Source organism: Malurus melanocephalus, unplaced genomic scaffold (genome assembly GCF_030028575.1).
Source record: "Malurus melanocephalus ecotype Western Australia unplaced genomic scaffold, MMel_1.1 scaffold_754, whole genome shotgun sequence".
Taxonomy (NCBI): domain Eukaryota; kingdom Metazoa; phylum Chordata; class Aves; order Passeriformes; family Maluridae; genus Malurus; species Malurus melanocephalus.
Genome location: NW_026623986.1, coordinates 42,757 through 68,454, shown reverse-complemented (window position 1 = coordinate 68,454; position 25,698 = coordinate 42,757). Strand labels below are relative to the sequence as shown.

Sequence of the window (25,698 nt, the reverse complement as noted above, 5' to 3'; positions counted from 1 at the left end):
TGCCATGCCACAAATCACAAGATGTAGACCAGGCACTTGCTCCATGCAGGAGAACTTCAGTACCACCTTTCATTGTCTTCTTATTCTCTCAAAACCATCTTTCAAACATCACACAGACCAATGCGTATTTGTTTATTCCGGTTCTGAAAGACCATTTAGCTGTGAGGCAGAATGTTTGTTTTCCAGAAAAGAGCAGCTGCAAAGGCTCTTGCTGTTTTTCAAAACACCAAGAAGCATTTGCATCACAATCTGTGCTCAGTTTATTTCAGTACCATTTATATTTTGAATAACAACACAATTCTTCATGTTTAATGCTAATGCAAATGTGGGAGAACTGAAGTACAGAGATTACTTTGTAGATGTTCTTAATATTCAATTCTAAATGTACACAGACTCTAAATGTTTAGACTTTTCATTAGCACATTTGTCAGCTGATTTTTTAGAATGGTGAATAAGAATTATTACTTGCTTAAAAAAAGCCCCACAAATCGGCTGAGATCCTGGCTTTTTAGCACAGGAAGGTAACTGGAGCGTATTTCAGAATAAATCATGTAATGGGGTTAAAAAGAGGGGACAGCAGAAAATTTACCAGCAGTCTGAGATACATACATCTCAGTAGAATCCATCTCAAAAAGTTAAGCAAACAAAAAGAAAAAAACTATAAAGAACCCTCCCCACTGCCCATGACCTTTCCAAGCAGCATCTATCTGCTGCTGCCTAGGAGATGGACATGGGTTCTAACATGTATTGTAAGGGTCTGAAACTGGAACTCCTCCTGAACCTTTGACCCTTGGCACTTCAACAAATTTGAATTCTGAGTGCCATTGTTCAGCAGACTTTCTGCTAACCAGCCATTAGCCCTAGAAATGTGGGTGTTTAGTGGCTCTGTGGTCGTTTCCTTGTACCTCCTACACGGCAAGGAAAATCCTAGTCATGAAAATCACATACAGAATTACTAACGTAACAGTGGAAGTATCTAGTTACATAGGAGAACTCTTTGCCTTTTGTGAATATTCAAACAAAAAATGTTTCTAATTGGCAAATTCCTGTGATTTCTGAGAAATCTAAAATAGATGAAAGCTTTTGGCTTTCTGACAGTAGTGCCCAGTCACAGCTGATCACTAAAGAATAACAGCAAGCAGGCAAGAATCTTCTGCAGGCAACCTCAAACTTTGCTCTCCTTTTAGCCCTGAGGAATGCCAGAGGCTCTTAGGGGCTGAATATCAGTTTGAGGACCATGATTTAAGAACAGGATTATAATTATGGATTATTAGCACAAGAAGAAAGAAAACTCTTTAGAAATAAAGATGAAATTTGACAAAACAGATTGCAGTTGGTTTCAGCTCTAGCAATGTACTAAGAATTTGTAAGTATCTCATGACAAGCTCTAAAATAGTAATTAACTTCAACTCTAATTATGGAGTACATGGAATACATGGGTATTTTTATCAAAAAATAATGACTGACATGGTTCCTATTGTATGATTCTCACTAGTACGTCTTTCCAATACATATGTTAAAATATTTCAAAATAAAAATTTGCAAACTGAGTTAGAAAGATGAAATCCCTGATCTTTTCAAGCAAATCCCTTCTAATTTATACCCTGTCCTCTAGGCAAACTAATCATTCATTCAAGTTAAAGTTACTACCCTGTCAGCTACAATCTCAATATCAGTGCACTGTACTCATGCATAATTCTGAGGAATTTATGACAGCTTTGAAAAAGATTATCAGGCAAAGCACTATATTCATTTAAATTATTTAAACTGTAAAGTAGGTGAAAAAGAGAGGGAAAATAATGCTTTAAATTAGAAAGAACTTCTTTGTTCATATCAAAAGTTGACCACACATCTATAATATTGCTTTAAGTTCTATTTATTTTTTGACATCCATTACACTCTCAAGCACACTTACAAAAATTTTAGAATTAATATATTGCAATGAAGTTCTTACATTATTAAGCTACATTTAAAAAACCCTAAAAATTCCTTTAATGCCTGCAACTATTTTCAGATATACTTAATATATAACTGTATTTAGTGCTATTATATAACTCACTGAATACCTTATTATGCTTCTAGGTAACAACACAAAGGTGTTCTAAACTGCATAAATCTCAAAATATGTTCAAGAAACATTTTAAGTACAGGTATTCAATGGGACATTTCACAGCAAACAGCTCAAGTATTTAGCAGCACATGAAGCAATGACGTTACATCAGACAGAATTCCTTCTATGAACAGTTAACAAAATGCGCAATTTTAGGTAATCATTGGATGAGCTGAACTGAAGCTATACTGGAGTTTAATATCAAAAGGTATTAATTAGGTAGCAAGAACTTTACCTCTGAGCTAACTTCTAAAACGACTGAATCACATTTAATAAAATGCTGCAAATACTGCAACTAAACATGAGCTATTTTTTTTCTGCTGTGGTATTCATAAAAAAAAATATATGGCAGTACAAGTAAGATAAATGTAAAGTCCTACTTGGTTTCTTGTACATATCGTAAACTTCATCAAGGTAGCACTAAACCACAAATAACCTTTTCCAGGTACTCCATAGCTTCTTCCTTCCACAACATTGTAGTGTTTCAGTCTACTTCTGTTATTCCAAACCAAATAGCTAAACTACTTAACTGCCTTTATCCTTCATGAGGAAGACTAAATCTTCCTTGGCCATATAATTCTCTGTTCCTTGAATCTGTATTTTTCAAAAAAAGTCCCCGGACTAAGCAGGATTTTGCTGGGGGAAGCAGGGGTCAGTGGGGAAGAAAAATGTTCTCTAATTCCAGGAAATACAATCAGTTGTCACCAACACAATTTTCAAAACCCAACTTCGAGTATGCTTTAGTTACTGTGCATTAAAACTTTGGCATTCTCAAGTCTAATCTTGTAGTTGGTATACACTGAAAAAAATACAAACGTAAAATGGTTTCAGGTTTTAACATATTCTTGCAACATTTATTAATGAAAAATACCCTAATAACTTCTGTAGGTAATATTTTCATTTAAAATCTGTAAAACTTACCTAGTTAATATTTTTTCAAGTTTCATATTTTTTTAAGAATCAATTTTTACAGAAAACATCTGGGGTTTAGTGACTAGTTAGTTAGTTAACAAATAGTTAACTAGTTAACAAATTCATGGCAATGTTCCCTATGCAGCAATACCTAAAGATGCCTTGGGAAGGAAATTAGGCTTTTGATCTGCTGCTTGGAAGTGTTTTCTTGTGTTGCCATGGTATCAGTGGTAGCTATTTTAAGACATTGGCTATGGAGTATCTTTGAAAATATACCTAGGCAACACATAAATCATCTGTACTCTAATACCCTGAAACAACGAGTAAGCTTTCATATTTCAGTGGAATGGAGTGATATGAAGCCATTATGTTTGTGTAAGGAGTCCTTTAGAAAATTCAGTTTAAAAGCTTTTGTTGTCTGAATCCACTTTACTAAAGGCTTTTCCAGGTTTCACAAATCTCATAGAATTCTGCATGTGAATTTTGACTATCCTTTGCAGCCCTTTCGTTTCCCTTAATTATGTTCAACAGCTTTTAATAGTTACAGTTTATTCTGCAAAAGCTTTGCTAACTTTTTCCAGAATGCATTATTGAGAGGCTACTTTCCACAGTTTCCTGGGGGGCTCTAAAACTCCTCTGCCCAGCAGTGACCTGACTTTGGAAGCCCTTACAAAATCTGGAGTTTACGATTTGTAGTAGTTAAGCCAACCTCAAAATGAGCTTCTATCAGATAGCTATCACTGAAACTATCTATACAACTACAGCTGTGTCTTTCACATTACAAAATCACAGAACATGCTGAGTTGGAAGGGACCCAAAAGATCTTCAAGATTACCTGTTAGCCCTGCACAGCACCTTCCCCAAGAGTCACACCATGTGCCTGAGAGCATTGTCCAAACACTTCTTGAAATCTGTCAGGCTTGGTGCTGACAGATTCCCTGGGGAGCTGTTCCAGTGCCCAGCCACTCTCCAGGTGAGGAATGTTCTCCTGACATTCAAACTAAACCTCTCCTGACACAATGTCAGGCCATTCCCTTCGGTCCTGTCACTGGGCTTCACAGAGATCAGTGCCTGCCCTTCCTCTTCCCGTCACAAGGAAGTTGTAACTGCAATGAGGTCTCCCCTCAGTCTCTCCTTCTCCAGGCTGTGCAGACCAAGTGACCTCAGCCACTCCTCATATGGCCTCCCCTCAAGGCCCTTCAGCATCTTCATTGCCCTTATTCTTCAAATACTTACAAATAATAACTATTCAGATCCTGATATAGCCCATCATTTGTTACAATCTAATCTTGCCCTGTGGTTATTCTCCTAATGCTTAATTTTTAATTTTTCTTTTTGATAATTGCATTGTATTGGACAATGAATTGTTTTATCTCTTCTCTTTGTCGTCTCTCTTTTTTTTCTGGCTTTTCTCCTACTAACCATTAGGTATGCATCACCCACATGGACAAAACGAACTGAGGAAAGTCCCCGGAGGACAGTGTTTAAGCCATGGGGTCATGTAAGGATTAAGGGAGCACAGCTACCTGTCTAAAACACTGTCAAGATCACAGAAGGAACATGCTATAAAATAAGCTACCACAGTGGAAACTTGGGCTAAGCACAGAAGGGAGGAATTTCTGATAGGAAAGCACTAATTCCAGGACTGGTGGAGGCAAGATATGGTTACCACATCCTGGTTAATGCATCCAAACAAAAGCAACTGCTCATACACATATCACCCCAAGTTATGGGGCAGATGGCATCTGCAACCTTTGATGACCACCAAAGTGACCTATACTCATTTCTGGAGCCTTCCACTGGAGGACTGCACATGATCCACAGTGTTAAAACTTCCCCCCAGCAGGGGAGGTACCTGGGCATTCCCACTTGAACCTGAGCGGACATCAGAAGTGCAACTATCAAGTCTCATCCCTGGATCCACAGGTGGTGATATTTTTCCTCTCTGGTAGCTACTCTAATCCTTTCTTTCCCTTCCTTATATATTTTCATACTTTTATATTGTCATATTACTATAAAAAGTAACAAAAATGGCTACATACCTCCTTTCCATTGCAACCAAATTGTTCTAAAATATACATACCTACATACATCTATACATATATATACACACACCTGTCATTGGTTTCACTCCAATCCACCCCATGGGATATATTAAAAAGAACCTCAGTTACCCAGTATCTGTGGTGACTTAACAGTAGCTCCAGAGCAATAGCAACATTCATGTGTTTTTTCCTTAAAACAGAGGATATAATGTTGAAGAGTTTCACTGGTTTCTAGACTGGTATTGATGTATTTGGTGGTATGAAGGATTGAAAGAAGAGAATCAGAATACAGAAACCCAAATACCTTTTCAAGGAAAGTATTTTTAAAAGACCCTAAATTTGCAGTCCTGTCTGTTAAGAGATAATCATAGTCCAGCTGGTACTTTGCCCCAAAAATATATTAGCTGAATGTAAGATAAAACAGCTCCCAAAAATCATAAGAATATCTCCTGAACAGAGGCACAGAGCTTGTTTTAACCTAAAAATCATTAGCAAACTGATTTTTTTTACAGAAAAACTGACATAATGTATCACTATGTAAATAGATAATCTATCACGATGTAAATAGGTTTATGTAAAGTGTCTCTAATAAATAGTAAAATCCTTTCTACTCTGATGTAATTGACCAGCCAATGCAGTAACAGGGAAGAAAACTCTCAAAGGAATCAATTATATGAATGGGTATGTATATTTTATCCATACAAAAATCTCTGTATAAACAGACAATTCTCCTTAGAGAGAGCCTAAGTAAAACTACTCAGAATTTTCCAAGAACTGTCATATTATTCCTTATTAACTGAAACTTAGAATATCGTACTGCTTACAACAGCAGTGAAATTTAAAGACAGGTGTTAAAAGACATTGGCTTCAACGTTTTAAAACTGGGGTGAAATTTGACATTACACAGCACCTCTTGGTTGTTTTAGCTACTAATAAATCAAAGCAAAGGTTTTCATGATTTTAACAGTTCAAAATTATCCACAGCATAATTGGAAATGTGGTCCCATTACAAAAATTTCCAGATGAATTCAGCTTATTTATAGACACATAGAAGGACACTGTATTTTGATAGCATTATTATTGAAGATTGTAACTGCTGGCACCTACTTTCAGCAGAAATGCTTCCAAAGTATTCACAGCAGGTCCAATGGCAAACTGAATCATGCAATCTTGCAATATCTGTACTATTTTTAGAGCACATGAGAAATGTAATACATTATTCCCTGAAGTCATTTCAGAAAGAAAAAAAATCCCCCAAACTTGCGATGACCAAGGTAATTCAGTAGCCCAACAAAAGTACCATAGTAACATTTGTTGATATTTTGTCAACTCAACAGCTCAGACTTATAAACACTATGTTAGGCATCATAACAGGTAAATTTTATTCATATGAATATCAGTTAATTCCAGTTAATATAAAGTGAAAATTTTTCACTGGCCTCAAACAAGACTTGGTATTAAATTGGTCCTGGTATTAAATCTTAAGTGTCAAAGAACATATTGCCCAGCCATACCAACTTATGGCAACCAGAAGTCCACTGCAGCTCCCTGCTCATCTGCTTCAACTATGCTTATGAGAACAACCCCATAAGTTCACACTAAAGAAATAGCAAAGATGGAAAACGTGTCACTTTGGGGGCAACAGCTCTGATGTGGACTTGCCGCAACCTTAAGGGTGTGCACCTCAAGAAAATAAAAAAAAACTTTTAAGAGGACAAATGAAATTTTTAGAATAGATTTTTTAAAACTTTGAGGCTACTAAGTCAAGATAAAATAACTATAGAATGCTTTTATAACAGAACTTCCCACTGTGTCCTCACAGGCAAACTCTTGCTTACTGGACTGATTTCAAATGCACAAATCATTTCCTGTGTTGCAGCAAATTCTGCCCAATTCTCTTTGCTTCTTAGGAAGATCCATTCATCACTGCAGAGATGCAGCTCTAATATTCAAACTAGTCTCTCCACATAAAGTTTCTACATATCTCTGCAGTCTCTGACTGATGCTTGGATTAGCTAGTAGCTTTTCTGAATGGGCAGGCGAGGTATTACCTATAGTAGAGATTACATTGGCTCCAGTACCATACAAGCCAACTGGAAATACACAACTGCATGTGGCGAGATAGGATGCATTTCAGGATGAAGTGTCACATGAAGGCCATACTCTCATCTTTGACAAGGCCATGTCAATCAAGGGAAATTCCTGATTACTGGAAACAGGCAACCACTACACCCCTCTTCCATCTACATAAACTCAGTTAGTCTCAACAAGTTTATGGAGCAAATTTTCCGGGAAACTATGCCCAGGCCCATGAGAAACATGGCGGTTGAGAATAGCTGGCAGGAATTCATCAGGCACTAACAAACTATTGCCTTCTGTGATGCAGTGACTGGCTCCTTGAACCAGGGGACGGCACAGTCATAGTTTACCTCAATTTTAAGAAGTCTTTAAGCAAGGTTTCCTTAGTATCTATAGACAAAATGGAAGATATGACTCACACAGGTGGACTCTAAAAAAGGTAGAAATTTGAAAATAATCTGAAGTTTGACAGTGAAGCCTGCAGATTAAGGGATGTGATTATTCCCCCTTTCAACACTTGTGAAAGTATCTGAAGTGCTTATCTGGGCTTTTCAGCCCACTGTACTGACTGAAAAGAATTTATTGGTGGCAAGAGGGCTAAAGCGCTGTAGAAAAGGTCAAGAGGAGATCTAACTGCTGTTTTCAACTACCTAAAGAAAAGGGAACAAAAAAGATTAAGGTGGACTGGTTTTGGCAGGGCAAAATGAAAAAGACAATAGATAATGCACAATAGCTGCAAATTCTGAATAGATATGAGGAAAAGAACTCCATGGTGAGGGCAAACACTGAATTGGGCTGCTGAATCACTGCCCTTGGAGGTATCCAAAACATGAATTGACAAGGCCCTGAACAACATGATCTAAGTTGGCCCTGCCTTGTGCCGTGAACTGGTCCAGATGACCTCCAGAAGATATTTGTTAGTTAAATGCTATGATTTGGTCCATTTTGGAAGCAGTATTAAAATTCACTGGCTTCCGACAGCTGCAAGAGGAATTAGTTTACTGCTTGTGCAAGTGAATTGTTGGATCAATACCATATGATTAGTTACAGAGTCCTCTAGCATCCTCTAGAATGCTTTGTCAGTTTGAAATCCATGCACAGGAAGTACAGACACAAGATACAATCGTAATTCGTTTGTATTTTCCCTCTGAACAAATCTTAGCTCTTAGACACTGTCAGTCCTGGGTCCCACCTGCCTTTATGTCTGTGAAGTTCCCAGAAAGAGCTGAAGCAAACCTTGTAAGCCATCCCTTTCTCAGATTTGATTGATATGATGATCAGGTTATAGGGCTTCGGCAGCTGATCATTTAAACAATTCAGCTATTTACCATTTGCCTCAGGAAAGTCAGCTACATAAAATGTTTTTCAGTATGCAGAACTTCAACTAAAAATGCCAGCTTTCTCTCAAAAATTAAACCCTCCCAGATTTGTAGGAAAAACTGCCTGTATTCTGAATCCCCAAATAATTTTCAGATTATCTCCTCAAGAAAAGCTGTTATATATGTACTGTTTCCTCCATGATGGTCTAAACAGGCAATGCCCAGCACAGAACTCAGATGAGTGCTTTTTTGAATATTATCTTACATAACAAAAACTTCATTCTGCTCATTTTTTATATTTATGATTCAACATAATTGGATATTGCACATAGACAGCTAAGGACAAAATCTGGTAGAAAGTATTTCAAAAGGATGGAAACATACTGGACTAAAAGAGCCTATACATTTATAAGTGAATCAATCAAATAAAACCAGCTGTGTTCATAACCACATAAAACCATTATTCATTCATGTCTCTAATCTCAGTAAGAATATTAGGAATACTGGCATAAAAGAAAAGCAAAAAGCCATCTGGGAGTGCACAACCCACATAATGTAATTCAAATCAGTACAAAATAATCCACTGGGAAGAAACAAACACAAGGACATTATTAATTAAAAGATATAATACTCTCAACATGCAAACTAGCAGCCAGGAGTTAAGCACAGAAGAATTACCTTCTTGGTTTTCAAACTGTTCTGACAACAGATGGTAGCAGCAGCCCACACTGCAAATGGCTTTGATTTCAGGCTTGGCAGCAAAAATTCGTAGTGTATTTGCAGCAAGATCTCCACATGTATGCAGACCCACCAACATACAGTCCTAAGAAGAAAAAAATTGGCAACGACAAATCATTTTCATCAACTCAAATGCATGAATAACAAACTCCAAAACCCAAACAAGCTGCAAACAGTGAGCTGTGAGTTAGAAATATCCAACTCCAAGAGCACTCCAGCTGGTCTGTTCTACAATTTTTCAATATTAATCTAAGGTCTTCATTGCTAAGAAAATATGGTAAAAACCAGCCATGAAGCAGCAAAAGTTCAAGACAAAGACCAACAGCTGCATGGAAGAGAACATCTACAGGTTTACCAGACATAGGGCATTTTCTTTGGTCTTTCCTAGGTTTCCTGTTCTTCTTACTAGGACCATTGCTACTCCCTTTCCTTACAAAAGATTTCTTCCTGTAAATCTGGCTGGACCTATCCATGGCATTTCTGCTAGTTTAAGTTCCTGAAATCAAAATGACTTCCGAAATACAGGTGTAAGGTGAAGAGCAGGCTTTGTTATTTCCCAAATGGCAATACTCACAGTTTTGCAGTGAGTATTCAACAACAAATGAGCATTTTCTTTCACAAAGTATGCACAAAGTAAGAACTTCAGCTTCAAGATGCTCTGTTCTCCTGTCCATTCTATTTCCTACTTTCCTTTTTTTCTTCAACTTCCCTTTTCCTTCCATTTCTCCATGAAAATTCTCTCTCTTCTTACCATCCATAACAAGATATTTCCCTTTTGGCATTATTAGTTGGAATCCACATGACAAAAATGGTGTTGCTTTGAATTCCAGGCATATTTATTAATCATAGAATCAGAAAGTCATGGAATCATTTGGGTGAGAAAGGACCTTAAAAATGATCTAGTGCCAACCCCCCCACACCCAATTAGACCACCTTGCTCAAAGCCCCATCCAACCTGGCCTTGAACATTTCCAGGGACGGGGCATCCAAAACTTCTTTGGGCATTCGTTCCAGTGTCTCACAGTAAAATACTGTGTCCAACCTCACAGTAAAGAATTTCTTTTTAATATCTACCTAATCTAAATCCACCCTCCTTTATCTTCACCCCCTGGTCCTATCACTACAGTCCCTTTCAAAAATTCTCTCTCCAGCATCCTTGTAAGGTCCCATTCAGGTACTGGAAGGTGCTATAAGGTCTCCCCAGAGCCTTCTTCTCCAGGTTATCCACAAGAAATTAGGCCAGGGTCACTCAACTGTGATAACTTTCTATAATAATTCGGATTTTATCTGATTTTCTCACCCATCTGTGCTACATAGTGCATTCATGTGCAAAACAGAAAACTTCCATTTTCCTCTTTCACCTTTTCTGACATTTTTTTATATCAAGAAAAGCAGTGATATAGGATTTCTTCCACCGTTAACACTGTACAAATTACACGCTAAGAGAATACAAAATCCAGCTGTGCAAATATAAAGGCATATGCTTCATCAAAAATACCTGCTGCTCAAGGTGTCTTTTGCAAACAGATATGAGCTCTATGCTGCACAAGCTCAGATACTCAACTACACTTATAGCTCAAGTTGTAGGGTCATCAGCACAAACTTACGGTCTTGAATAAGTCATTACTTATACCCTGGAATAAAATAGTTTGGTTACTACTGAACACAGAGAGGTTTTTATCATTCCATAAAAGACTGAACGCATCTCCTCAAGCAATGTATGTAAGTTCAGGCATAAAAACTAAACATACAACCACTTTTGTCACCGTCTTTGGGCAGCTGAACTTGGGCTTGTTTGTGCAGACACAAACCCTGATAGCTAGGAAAATACTAAATGAGCTTAAAGTAATTCTTTACAAACTCTTCATCTTGGGTACTATACACAATAAATTCTCCTTCCCAGTATGACTGAAATTACCAAAACACATTAATTAAAAAATAAGAACTTTCAGGAAAATTGAAGCTCCACTGCTTAATACATGCCTCTACCTATTAAATAATAATAATAAATCCATAATAATTAGATTTTGTCTATAATGACAGTTGTAAAATAACTGAATGTGATAATATGGATGCTGTTAACTTTGACAGCTGATTATTACCTACCTCATAAATTCTAAAGACCGATTCAAAATCATCCCAACGTATATCAAAATAGAAAAACAATCCTTATCTGGTACACATACTTCTGCTACCTGGGTAAAAACCATTAATGGGCTAGAATATTCATTTACACCAGAGATAGCACTCTATGTACACTCAGCAAACATGTACACATGCAAATGACAATATAAAGAATGGATAATACAAAACCAGTAAATATTTAGAGTAAAATGACCTCCAGATCTGTTATGATGTCACTGAGTTCTGTTTCTGCAGTGATGCAAGAGGTCAGTGGAAAATACAGACTCGATTCACTTGACTTTCTTGCTTTACTCTTGAGAGATGTCATTTTTCTTTGTACTTTTTCCTTTTCACAGAGTTCCCCACAGTTATAATGAGGTGAAGAAAAATCTTCTACAGCATCAGCAGGAAGAACACTTAGAGTATCAGGGACCTCTTCAGAAAGTTTGGTTTCATGAGACTGTGTCCTAGTCACCAAATCAGCTTCAGTTTCTGCACTGGTTTCAGGTGTAGTCAATTCCATGAAACCAGAAGAAGGAACTAAATCTTGGATAATCACTTGGTCCTGATTTTGAAGACTTTTCACATTATTTAAGAGCTCTTCATTGATTGTTTTACATGTAATTTCACTTTCCACTGGTCTGTCATTTGCCTTTTCCAAACTCTGACATTTGAGGTTTTCTCTTCCTCGACTCTGATATGCTCGCCAGTGTTTCTTCAATTTTCTGTTTCTTTCATGAGCACCATTTGTGTTGGAACTTGACGAGTCAATGCCATAAACCTTTAAGTTATATTGCATGGACAAAAATGAACTCAAGTAGCCTTTTCCAGAACCTATATCAATCACCTAGGTAATGAAGAAAAAAAAAAAAGGAAAAGAAAGTTTGCTGTATTGAGCAACAACACACACTTCAAATGTAAAATTATTCCCCCAAAAACTTAAGCATGGATTGAATAGCTACCTTATCAGTATCATTCTTCTCAATGCACTTAGTTCTTTTGCTCTGTTGCTTCACCTGACTTCAAGACACAGATTTAAGTCTTAACCGATGTACTCCAGAAAACAGACACTGCAATGTTTATGTAATGCGCATGCCCTGCCTCTTCTTATAAAGATTTTCAGTATATTTTTTGACACAGACCTTTCTTCTGCTAAAGAAAATAACCATAAACCACCAGCAACTACAACTGCCATTGTTAAACTGGGTCAAAATTAGGAAATAAACAGCTCACAGTATTCAGCTTTAGCCACCTAATTCCAACAGTGAGGAGCCTACTACCCGTGGGTGTACAGCAAAAAAGCATCTTCAGTTTTAGTGCCTAATTTAATCCCTTCAGATGTGACCTTAAGATGGGTGATACTGATACTCTTTTTTTTTTTCTGTGAAAACAATCCATACAGCTTTGTTTAACACGAGGATGCTTTTCTAATAAAACAAAGCAGCTCAAAAGCCACATATACTTTCTATTCTCTGTTTTGGAAGAAGGAGTGATAGGTGACAGTTTAGTTTGTCTCATAGGTGATACCATGTGTTAATTCAGTGACTGATGTAACCCAGGAAGGAAAATCCCATACGAAGTATTAGCAGAAACAAGAGTAACCTGAGACCTTTCAGTACATAACCACAGATTTATAAAATGTATGTTTTAATATGTAATAAATACATAATGTAGTATTTTGTTAGAATTGGCAGTGATAGTTCTCTAAGAAAAGAAAATTATAATGTTCACTTCTGTCCAAGTATCTACCAAAACTAATATCGACCAGATATAATGACTTCTTTGTACAAGCTCCTGAAAGTCTTTGATTCAAGAACATCTGTGTTTGGTTCTTGGTCTGTCACACATTCATAAGAAAGCTTACACTGATAATGCTAAGTCCAAACAGCAGTATATACTACATTGATCCATAAGAATATTCAATACTGTGCCATTCTTGTAATTCTCAATGAGAAAGTATTCTGCAATATTCAGTGAGAAAGAAATATTTATTCCTTATTCTAATAAAAAAGATATGGACAGCCATGGAATTAGAAAGAAAAATTTGAGCCAATGTCACTAAAGACTGTGCAAAACAGTGTAGAGTACATAATATTACATAAAAATTGTTTACTCAGGTAGCATATGGCTTTCTCATCTGTAGTCATCGTGTAATATTGATGCATATTTGCAATCTAGACATGCTACAACCATAAATTTTTTTGAAATAAATTTGTACAGGAGTGAATTTAGTGAAAAGGAATTTACATAACCTAAGCATACCTTTGAAAATGTCATTTATTTGTCACATTTATCAGCAATATTCTCCTCTACTGAGCCCTAGTGAGGCCACAGTTGGAGTGCTATGCCCAGATTCTGTGTACCTCAGCACAGGAGAGACATGGAGTTCCTGAAGCAGGTCAAGCAGAGGGCAACAAAGATCAGGAAGGGACTGGAGCATCTCTCTTATGAGTAATGGCTGAGGGAGCTGGGCCTGCTCAGCCTCAAAAGGAGATGTCTGAGAGTGTAAGTATCTGGAGGAAGTCTGTCAGAGGTTGTTTCCATGCTCTTCTCGATGGTGCAAAGCAATAGGACAAGAGGCAGTGGGCAGAAACTGATGCACAGGAAGTTCCACCTGAATATGAGGAAGAACTTTATTGTGCAGGTGACTGTGGACTGGAACAGACTATCCAGAGAGGTTGTGTGTCTCCACTACTGGAGATATTAAAGAAGCAGATGGACACAATCCTGTGCCATGGGTTCTTGGGTGACCCTGCCTGAGCAAGAAGGTTGGACCAGATGATCCACTGTGGGTCCTTCCAACCTGACCCATTCTGTGTTTCTGTCATAGGAAAGGAAAGGAAAACATCGAAGGAATAATTTTACCCACTCTTTTATTTAACAGACAGTTATGTAGAATATGCACATCTCCACTTCAATTTCTTAAATTATTTCAGTAAAAAGCAGCATTTGGACACAAGAGAGAGATAGTGAATTATTCCTACGTGTGACCCCTAGTGGCTGTAGAGACCAGATGCATCTTGGGGAAAGTTTCTCAAGCAAAAAGAAAGCAGTAATAAATTGTTAAATTAGCTTTGGGAGAACAGTTTTAAAATTAAAGGAAAAATTGACTAAAAATATCAGGCAATGATCTTGTACTAAACAAATAAACTGCATTAAATTATTCCCTGCTTTACCTTTCCTTGAATACACAGGGAAAGGTAATCAGCAATCCATAGAATATCTGTCAAGCATGAGCTTTTAAAATGAAATTTCCATGATATAATAAACTCCAAAGGTGTTGTCCACAGTGAGTTGAGTCTCATGCACAGTAAAGCATTCCAACATTCCTCAGGACCAAATCACAAATGTAATGGATGCTGATGCTGAATGCAGAATTATATCATCTTTACATTACACACTGCAAGTCTTGCTGTACATTCTGCAATTTCCAAGGAAAACTTTGACCAATACTCTAAATAAAACAAATGTGCACTTAAGCAAAGAGGAATCAACACTGGCGTTTTTTCAGAGTTCAATCAAGAACTTCTTAAAAAAATCAAGTTCCACTAGTATGATAGGGGCTTAAAAGGGAGCAGTGCTTAAAAGGGGCAGTGCTTAAAAGAGGCAGCAAAAAACTGAAAAAAAAGCCCTTTAGTTATTTTGCTTAAATGTTCAAATTCAAAGCATTAATCTAGAAGTGATTATAGTGCTAATAAAGATTTTTTGCTTTTATTCTTACTTTACTCTTTATTATAGTACATTGTAAAATACCAGTAGAGAGCAATATACTCTACCACCCATTATACAATGTGAGTATGGAGGTGAAATGGAGGGCATTTTTCAAGTTGTCCATGACCTGTAATATCTGAAAGAAACACCCTGAGGATATGTGCTGCTGTAAAATGTGCTGTGTTTTCACGGCTCTAGATTTTTTAATTAAATGCCACATATATTTTGTATTGCAAGAAGGATGTAAAAAAATCAACAAGGAAAAATTCCTAAAACTTTATAATTGCTACATTTTTTAAGTCAAAAAAAAAAAACCCCAAAACCAAAAGGGCTTGCTCTTTAAAGAGTGAGAAGGAGCTTTCCTTTTCTTTTATTTTCCAAAGTAACAGGAAAGTTTTTTTCATGTATTAGGGATTTGTAACTTTGCACAAATAAATATTTTTATACTATATGACTAAAATGGAAAAAAGTTATAGAGCAGTTGGCATTTCATATTCAGCTATATACTGCAATAATATTTTTCATTTAATGTTATAATTTTTTAAATAGCAAACAGAAAATAATCCTATGTATAGATACTCCAAGCTATCTGATAAAAGCACATAATCACTCGATGAAGTTGCAGCATTTTGTCAGATACTTAATAATGATTGGTTTGAGATTTTATTAGTACCTAGCYACATTAAAACTTCAGTTAAGTTATTAAGATGGCTTTACATTTTTATTTTCTGAAGAGGGGTTTTGCTTTCCTTTCATTCCTGAATCTCACAGGAACTATTTAAATCTAAATGAAAATATTATATGAAACACCACTTTCCAGCAAATGCAGGGACCACTTACTATTGCATTATAAGAAAACTATGCTCTCTTACAGCTTTTTCAGTATGTGAAAGTCTTCAACACTTGAACAACTAACACTTGCCTGAAACTAAAGGTAAGCAAGGCAAAAAAAACATGCTCATGACAGAATAAAAGACTTTCACAAACATGTTGTTAGTGTATTTTTGTTCCCTACAGTGCACACCCACTTTAGGGCTCTGGAGGGCACCCACGCTTGTCACTGTGGCTGGCTCTTAAAGGGATGCTGGGGAGATCGCCTCCATCCCTGCAAGCGATAGCAGATGCTCACAAACTGATTACATCTCATCCAGTAGTATTTGGCCTTAATTAAAGCTCTCTATTTACCAGACAATCCCAGCTGTAACAACACAGCCTACAACTTTGCCTTCATCAACTGTTCCTCACAAAAACAGATGGTCAGGATTGAGAATTTTGATCTCTTTTCTTTACACAAACCTATCAAGAGTACTGCATCATTTATTTATTGAAATTAAACTCAGACTGAGCCAAATAACCTCCTAGCCAAAGTTCAGCTTCAGCAATTCAAGGCTGAATCCAAGTTTTGGAGCTTTCTCTACCTCGGTAGCAACAGCAACTTGGGATGATGCACATACATTAATTTCAAAATATACACATTTACTTACAAAACAGAATGCTCAGAGAAAATACGCTCATCATAAAATCTATGCAGTATAACCATTTTTAACCTTTGGTTTTAAACAAATATAGTTTATTCTCCACAAATCTCTGTGGGAATGAATAGTAGCCTGGAGGAAATAAGTCTCCATTTACAGTTACAGTCCCATCCACAGAAAGCAAATGCAGCTCAAAAGTAAAGGAATTAAATGTAGTGTTAAGGGTGACTATTCACCTTTAATTTAAAGAAGGAAGAAGCTACATTGGCAAGTTACCAGCAGTAGAGAGATTAAATGAATAAGCGAACTCTGCTCACCCAGAGTGAAAAGTTTAGCCTTACAACACCACAGTCTTAAGTTATGGAATCTAACAGAAAGTTCAACATTGAAAAAGCTTACAGAAAAAGTATATGCATGTAAACTGAGGAAATGGTATTGATGCATTTTGTCTAATAGAATGTGAAATACACTAAACAAAAAAAGTCAGGTATTGCCCATGTTTTGTCAACAGATCCATAAATAAATCTCTACAAGGTTTTAACAAAACGGGGGTCTAGTGCACTGTGCAATCATGATTACATGTGTATAAACAAAAAGGTTTAAGTTACTATCAAATTTGAGAGAGGAATACTGCAATTCTTCACCATCCAAGCAGAAACCTACCATCTGATATATGAAACTCATTCAGTAATTGCTGGGTGATAATGGTGTTAAGTGTCCAGGCCTCACACATGTTCCACCAAATGTATTTCATACACACTTACATAAATCTCTGCCTAATTTGTTCTCTCTTCAAACTAAAAATATAACTAACTAAATTACTAATTTATAGATCTCAATCCAAGTYAAATAAAGATAAATAGTATTAAAAAATAAGAAATAATTTAATCTTGTGCCAGAATAAGATGAGCTTTCAAAATTTCTCAACATATTCTGCTTTGGTCTCTATGTAACATCGTTGTGTGCATGACAGAAGGCATGTGTCCTACTGACACATATGCAAAACTGCCAGCAATATAATACTGGCAGTATTCTGATAAATACTCAGTACTCAGATAAACAAGGCACTACCTATCCAAAAAGCAGTAGTTTTTAACTAATCAACATACAGAAGATGATTATAGCTTCTTAAAACTACTCATGAGTGATTATGAGTCACTGAAAGGCAGCTCCTTTGGAACAGCACATTTTGCAAACCAAATTGCCCTTCAGCTTGGCGCCAACAGGTCTTCTTCAGCTCTAGTTACGTAGAGGAAAAATAAGAACATCAAAGTGAAGTAATTGCAAACAATAAGGAGAAAAACTCAGAAGGTACCTGGTAACATACCATAAGAAATGCTTTCTTACCTGCTTTATCCCACAATAATTCGCCATGTTGTCTACCAGCTCTGACATCACCTGCACTTCATGTGATTTCTTATTATTCATAAACTCATCTGGTTTGATACCTGTATCAGATTAGGAAAATAAATACACCTTAACATAAACTGTAATAACAAGGATTTGTGATCAATCAGAAAAAAATAGCTAATATATGCTAGAATCTTCATATACTTTCAGGACAGTAAATTTTAATTAAAAACTCACTAAATTATTACAAGATTAAACTTTTGAATTATCAATGAATCAGCAACATTCAACACACTGTAAAACTCAGATTTCTTAAGATGTATATTTCTTAAGATGTATCATATCTAGTATCCGATCAGATATCAGATAATAGCTACTACAATAAAACTGTAGTAGTCCTGCTCATTGAAAAATATTTATTTTTTTCTTATCTATCACATTTACCTTTCCATAAATGAAATATAAGGGCAGGGACAATTAATAATCATATTGTACATGTTGTTAATGTAGCTGTCTTGGTTTGAAAGACAGGTGTTTGCCAATGAAGACAGGGACACCCCCTTGGAGTGGTGGATATGACCCCCCCCCCTTCCCTCCAAATTATTATACCTTTGAAAAAAATCACGGGCTTTCAGGCAAGAATATGGGTAAAAGGGAATAACAGTTTTTACTAATATGTATAACAAGGTGAAACAAGTAACACTAACAATAGCAACAACCAGCCCAGTCCCAAACCCAGTGACAGCCTTACAGACACAGCCTCCCCTTTGGTGCAGTTACAGTCCCAGGTGGCAGGGATGCTGTTGGCTCCTGTCCGGGCAGGGCGGGCGCAGTGATTCTTCGGCGGCTGCAGGGGACACGGTGGCGCGGGTCCCGGCTGGCTCAGATCTCCCGCGGCGTCAATGATTGACAAAAAATGGCAGAGGTGGATGGAGAAAAGTTTCTCTGCAAAGCTCACAGCGGAAACGCTGATCTCGGTGCTCCTCTGGACAGCAAGAAATCCAGGACGGCAAAGAGACGAGCAGAAATCCCGCCGCTGCGAGACGGGATGGAGCAGAGCTCACCCCTGAAACTGGAATCCCCGGCAAGGCACAGGAGAGAAAACCAGGGTGCAGCAAGCAGGAACCCCAATGAGCAGGAGTGCTGGTCTCCGCAGAAAAGAAGGCAGGCCAGCTTTCTCCGTAGCAGCCAGCAAGCAGACCTCCTCTTCTCAGCGAAGCAGCGAAAAAAACTGCAAATCCCCCCCCACCACACAAAAAAACTCTCTCCGAGCGCTTGGCCAGACCATTAGGGTAGGGCATAGGTATCATTGTCTTTGTTAATCACGCAGCCAATCAAAAGGATGACCCAGCAATTAGTGTATCCCAGCAACAAATGGGAAAGAAAAAAATTCCCAAAGAAAGGGAACAAAAGGAGAAGAATTTTAACCCACAACAGTAGAAAATTTGCTGACAATATCAAGAGGGAGATGATGCAGGGAAGTTAGAAGTTACAGGGTAACTTGTTAGAAACTGCTTGCTAGACAATGTATATTGTTTACTTAACATTGATTGTGTTTGTCAAAGCAGAATGAGAAGTAAAAGATTATTGACAAAAGCAGGGACTGTGACCCAGCCTGTATTCATGGAACCCCTGCTCTGGTCAGAACCAGAGTTGTTGTTTTGGACTTGGGCCGGGGACCCAGAGAGCATGCGCAAGAGAGAAAGGTGAAAAGTTCAAGACAAGAGGATGAGTATTTTACTTCCTCCTGGACCTCCCGGAGCCCACTACCAGATAACAGGGCGCAGGCGTGAGCGCATGGAAATGACTTTTAAACTCATTATAATACAAAGCGGGGACAGGCCATGCATATGTATAGGCGAATTGAGAAACTCGGTGAATGTGTAACATGTAACCTGATATATACCAAGCGGTGCCCGTGCTGCGGTGTGGGCGGCTTAGAGGAGTACCTCCTGCTCACCCAGCGCTGCAATAAACCTACCTACTTCACAACTTAAAATTATATAAGTTGCAGAGTCTTGCTCAGATCATTTTTGGATCAGAGATATCTCTAATAAACGTTAAGAGCAATACCAGGAAAATTCAAAGGAAGATGACTTTTTCTTTATTTACCCTATGGATGAATTACTGTCACAACTTTATGGTAGAAAATCACTCTTTTCATCGTTGTTGAAGAATGTTTTACTGAGATTGGGTCCACCTCCATCATGGGTTTACTGCTGGCAGAGAATACCAGGCACCCACTTGCAAATCTCTATACCACCCCTCCAAAAGAGGAGCTCAGAAGTCACCCCCTTTGGAGAAATCCACATATTTCTCTTAGGGGTCCAATGCTGCAGCACACTTGGATCTAATTAAACATGGTAAGTCTGAGTGACGGTAGAAGAAACAGGATCATTACTGATGAGCATGCTCCTAGGAAACAGGACTTTTCTATGACTATACAGATTAATGTATTTTCCTGTTTTCTGCCTCATGCATGGTATGTGTTCATCTGTCCAGAAACTCATCATTAGGCAAAAACTATGTTCATTTCTTGATCAGCTAATGCTGAAGAAGTGTGTTACTTCTTTAAAAGAGAGTGGGGAATTGAACTGAGCTCATAAGAAACCCACTGTTTTCTCTATTTTTCCCAAACCCCAAGGGATCTGTCTATTCCTTAAACATATGGGGTTTTTTTAATAAACTGTTATGACAATACTTAAAATCTAATATATACTCTATGATCTGACAAAAGAAAAAACAGACTAAAAGACTTAAACAATACAAACAGCAGAAACAAGTATTTGTTATTTCATTGAAGAATCTCCTTAATTTTAAAATCGTAAAGATCTACACAGCTTCCTAAAAGGCTCTTAATTTGTAAGCATATCAAATTAAAGAAAAACAGACAGGAAAAAATTGAAAAAGAAAAACGGTCTCTCTTTTTATTTATATTTGAACATTTCTGTGTCTGGATAGGCTCATCAGAAGAAGCAGAATTGAAACAAGAAGAAACAGACATTTAACTTCTTGACAGCAATAAAAGTTGTTTTTTCTCCAAGCCAGCACCATCACATTGGATGATGACCACATACTGCACCTTTACTCTTTTTTATGTTATGAACTCAAAAGACTGAATGGTTTGATGCTAGGTGAAGTACTGTGTCAGAGAATACTTAATCCAAATTAAGTATTTCAAACATGGTAGAAATCCAGAACAATTACCTAATTTACAAAAGATGAGGTTCCAGACTGAAAAAGCATAATTTATTTGTATCTACATATATAGATTAGTTATCACCTTAGCTATGGATTTTTTTAAATTCCTTTTCCTGCTTTCTGCAGGATAACATACTGTTTCTATTTCAGCTCAGGGATAACTGCACCTTTTGGAGAAAAATATGGGGTTTTTAATAAATTTTATTTTTCCTGCATTTTATGCAAAATTCTGATAGCTTTTACATTATTCTGAAAAACAAGCAGGCATATTACAAACGGCAAATTAATTACAAATAAATGTATCTGGGGACTGGTTTATATTGACCAGACAACTGAAAATTTGAATTTAAAAAAATTATACTAGTTTGACACAAACTATGCAAATTCTTTCTTTAGTATTAATTTTTTGAAATTAATACTAATTTCAAAAACCATCAGAAATTTAGAGAAATCTCCCTCTGTGATGAAAAAAAATACAGTGTGATTTCAAATATTTTACAGAAGCAGCTTGGCTGTGATAAGAGTAACAAAAAGCTTAATGCTACTAGTTTTAGTTGGTACTAAATGTTGCTCGTTTCCACTGTGAATCCCTAGCACTGGAACCTGTGTTCCATTGAAGAACTGTTTTAACTCTGTAGTGCCTTTTACTGCTACATTTTTAGTTGTGAAGCTGAAGAGATTGAGGAGAAATTCTTTTTTACATAGGGCTAACACAGACGTTCTTAAGATCTTCTATGGCAGGGTGCAAGGGTTTTTATACCCCAGCTACCTGTGGAAATTCAGATGCATCAGATAAAAAAGAAGAAATTCACAGTCCATGCCATACAACAACACCCATACAGAAGTTAACTGCTGTGATTTAACTCCATGATCCAGAGTGAGGAACTGGAATAACCATATACTCAAACACAAAACCCCTGAGGCAGAGTGATATTCCAGGACATGGAATTTAAAGATGGATCCATTAATAGTAATTGCATGGCATGGTTATTACCTAGGCCATAAACACACTGCAAAGATAGACTACTCTAAATCTACCCCTCACTTCTGCGTGGTTAGGAAGCAAAGTGGAACACCCTTTAGATTCAGAACCCTATTCTGAGTAGTTGCATCAACAACACGCTTAAAAATATTTGTGCTTACCAATTGTTCCCAGGAAGGACTGCAATATATCTACACTAAGATTGCAAAGAAGCAACGGAACTATGTTAGTATACAAACTGTGGAAATAGACTCAAAAGTCTGTTTGTCTTAGAAGAAGAAAATGCATTAAAAACATCTGAAACTTAAATGGAATTATCCTCATGCATATTTTTCAGAATATAAGCAACACCATCATAAAGTTGCCATTTTTCTCAGATTTACATTACCCTTGACTTGCAAGCTCTAGCAATCAGGGGACAAACATTATCTTCTGAAACACAGAAATAAGTCCAAAATATCTAAAATAGTTTAAAGTTAAAAGATCACAACTTTCGTTTGGCAACTTGCACAGTATGAATCTTTAAGCTGGTACTTTGCCCCTGCCAAATAATAATCAGGAACTTCAAATAAGTTAATTTAACCGGTATTTACTGCCAATTCAACACAAAGGTTTTGAATTATAATTCTATTGTACACATTTGGAACATATTTTATTTTTCCCAAGAAGTACATGCAATACAATACTTAAAAGTACTGCAAAAATACAAACTCAGGCCTCAGTACCCAGTCAAGCATCACTCCTGCCACACAGAGCACAAAATATTCAGCAATTGCCTTATTCCTGATTCTCCAGTCTGCATGACAAGAAGATGAAAGAATTCTCAAAGTTTTGTTTAAGGAAGTTAATCTAGGTATGAACTCAAGTACAAGCATAACTAAAGAACTGCTTAGAGGAACATGAAGAATTGGATACAACAAAATGAAAATAGTTAAAAAGCAAGAGGGAAAGAAAAGCAAAATACATTGTCAAGCAAGGAAAAGGCGCTTCTGATGAACTAAGAGCGTAAGGAAAGAAACCAGAAGGTAAGAGGAATGCACAACAAATCATTAAGAATATCTCAGCAATGGCATTCTAGTACTTCCAAAAAAACCTGGGGAGCCAACCATGAAAAATGGCAAAACTGGAACAAGATCACTGTAGAAAATGGGAGAGATGTGCAACATGCATATAATGGTCCTATCACTTAGGATAAGAAACATCAGGAGTTATAATGTATCCTAGAGGTAAAAGGGGCTAGAAAGCAAAGGCAGAGAGCTGCTCAGTCTAGCTCTTAAAAAGTAATTAGAAACCTCAAAGACAGTGACAAATCTCGAGAGGCTGAGGACTCCATGAACAGTACATTTGCAGTGAGAATGACTGCAGTCCAAGTAAAGAGAAATGTCAGTTTATCATCCAATTAAAAAAATATCATTGGGTTAAGATTCCCAGAGTCCAACTTGATGCCAATTTAAGAGCCTTTCAATTTTTTTAATTGCAGAAAAGGAAATTACTCTAGTTATATAGCATATAATTGGTATTATTATCCCAAACACACAAAATTAATAAAATCTTTTTTCTAAGACATCAAACACTTCTGATATTTCAGTGTGATACTGTCTTGGGTTGATTTTTTGGTGCCAGTTTTGTTCTGTATTCCTTTTCCGTTGACATATACGCCAAAAAAGATGTTTGTATCTTTAACATGTAACCCGGAAGAAGGAGCAGGGGCTGCTGGGAAGTCACAGCGGACAGTTTAACGGCCAGGGCTGCCACGCGATCTGGCTGCTCGAGCTGCTCTCTCTCTCTCTCTCTCTCTCCGCTTCTCCTCGTGGGAGTCGCTGCCTTGCTGCGTGGAGCAGAGTTACAGTGTCGCGGTTTCTGCTGGCTCAGTTGGTTGGCTTCGGAGGCTTTTCCTCGAACATCCCCTCTGCGTCTCCTGCTGCTCCTGGGTCCCGCCGAGGGAGGGGCCTCACGGCTCCATTCGGTCCGGGATTCCAGGGCGGACCGGGCTGGCAGCGGAGGCACGCGGAGCCCTCTCATTCATCATCCACTGGGAAGCTGGGACTGTGGTACTTTTCTTTCGGTTGTTTTTTTTTGCCCTTTTGCCACTGTTACAAGAACCGCCACGTGGGTTTTCCTTTTGGTCTTTTTTTTCCCGGGGGGAGAGTCGCTGCCTTGCTGCGTGGCGAGTTTCTTTTYTGTTTGAATATCTGACAGTTACTTTTTATCTGTATCCTTGTTCTCTGACAGTTACTCTTTATCTGTGTCCTGTGGGCACTGTGGTTTTTTTGTTGTTGTTGTTAATAAACTACCTTTTTTCTCTTCACCTTTTTTTGCCCAGCATCTATTTCTTGTTGGTGGAAAAAACTATCAAATTTATTTTCATTTCAGAGGAAACATTCCCCCTGTAACGTTTTTCCTCTGAAAACATTGTCTCMAAACCGAGACAAATTTTTTGGCGCCCAACGTGAGGCTGTAGAAAGTGAAGAGAAAATTGTAHTAATTGTATTTGTGTTTTAAATGCTTGGAATTGTTTTACCGTTAGAAGTCACCATGCTCCTTGAAGTAATGTTGTCATTTTGGTCTCTAGGTCTATTTGCCTATCCTTATATAGGGACAATTTTGTCCCTTGCATGGAAGTTTTATAGATCAGGGATATGAATTCCTGTTGTTATATTTATAGGTGTGGTAGTGATGATCTATAAAAGTTTAAGAGAGGTACTGGGAGCTYTTGAAACCTGGTATACTATATTGTTTCTCCGTCCTAGTCTGGGTAACCTGTTTTCACCTTTTGAGGATGTTCAGTTTCCCCTCGATGTCAAAGATGCTATTTTCCTGATGTTCCACCTGGTAGGAATGCTCTATACCATCTACAGCATGTATAGAATGAGAGCTGAGTTTTCCAGAGGGGCTACCCATACACCTTCCCCATGTGTGGAAAAATCTGAGTGGTGTGGGATATGGGAAAATATAGGCCAAATACTGAAGGAATTCTCTGAACCAATAGCCTTTAACTTCCCKCCTGAAAAAGTTCAGAACCCAGCTGAAGTGGGGAAATACCTGAAAGAGAAATGCAATGAGAACTGTAAGGAAAAGAAGCTCATTGCAATATGCTGGGTCCTGGCTAATGTTTATCGCACACTGCTCAATGCTGTAGGGCAGGAGACAGAGCCGGATGGACCAAAGGACAAGTCAGCAGACACCCCAGTCACTCARGCTGCAGCTAAACCAGACAGTGAGCTTAAGCCAGTAGCAGTTGCCCCTATCCAGAGAAAGAAACATAAAACCAAATCCGTTCGCCCCGTAGATGATGATGGGCAGCCAATAACCTCACAGCTAGCAGGGGAATCTGAACCTGTAGTTATTGTTGAGTCTCTGACCCCAGAAAACATTCGTGGCTTAAGGGGAGATTACAAAAGACTACCCAATGAATCTATATTGGGCCGGCTGGTCCGCGTCTGGGACACCGCAGGTGATAATATGATGCTGGATGGTGGTGAAGCGATGCAGTTGGGATCCCTGTCAGGTGATGCTGCTAYTGACCAAGGGATGGCAAGGGGGTCTGAACCTCTCAGTCTCTGGGCCCGGCTCCTAAAAAGTGTGAGGGAAAGATACATGTGTGTAGAAGATCTCCAGATACATCAGACCTTGTGGAAGACCATAGAACAGG

General features: G+C 37.7%; 1 protein-coding gene across 5 annotated transcripts in view; it reads right to left on the bottom strand.

Moving 5' to 3' along the window:
* The window catches only part of METTL25 (methyltransferase like 25), a 57,244-nt gene that overhangs the window by 22,790 nt on the left and 8,756 nt on the right, over positions 1-25,698 (bottom strand). For 3 of the 5 annotated variants that reach the window (XM_057384877.1, XM_057384875.1, XM_057384876.1), the window contains exons 3-5: positions 17,861-17,961; positions 11,542-12,174; positions 9,144-9,288 (exon numbers count right to left, since the gene is read on the bottom strand). In XM_057384877.1, coding sequence (XP_057240860.1) covers positions 9,144-9,288; positions 11,542-12,174; positions 17,861-17,961 — 879 coding nt within the window. Of the gene's footprint in view, positions 1-9,143; positions 9,289-11,541; positions 12,175-17,860; positions 17,962-18,614; positions 25,693-25,698 lie in introns of those variants that run through there. The other 2 variants (XM_057384878.1, XM_057384879.1) reach the window with 2 other exon arrangements.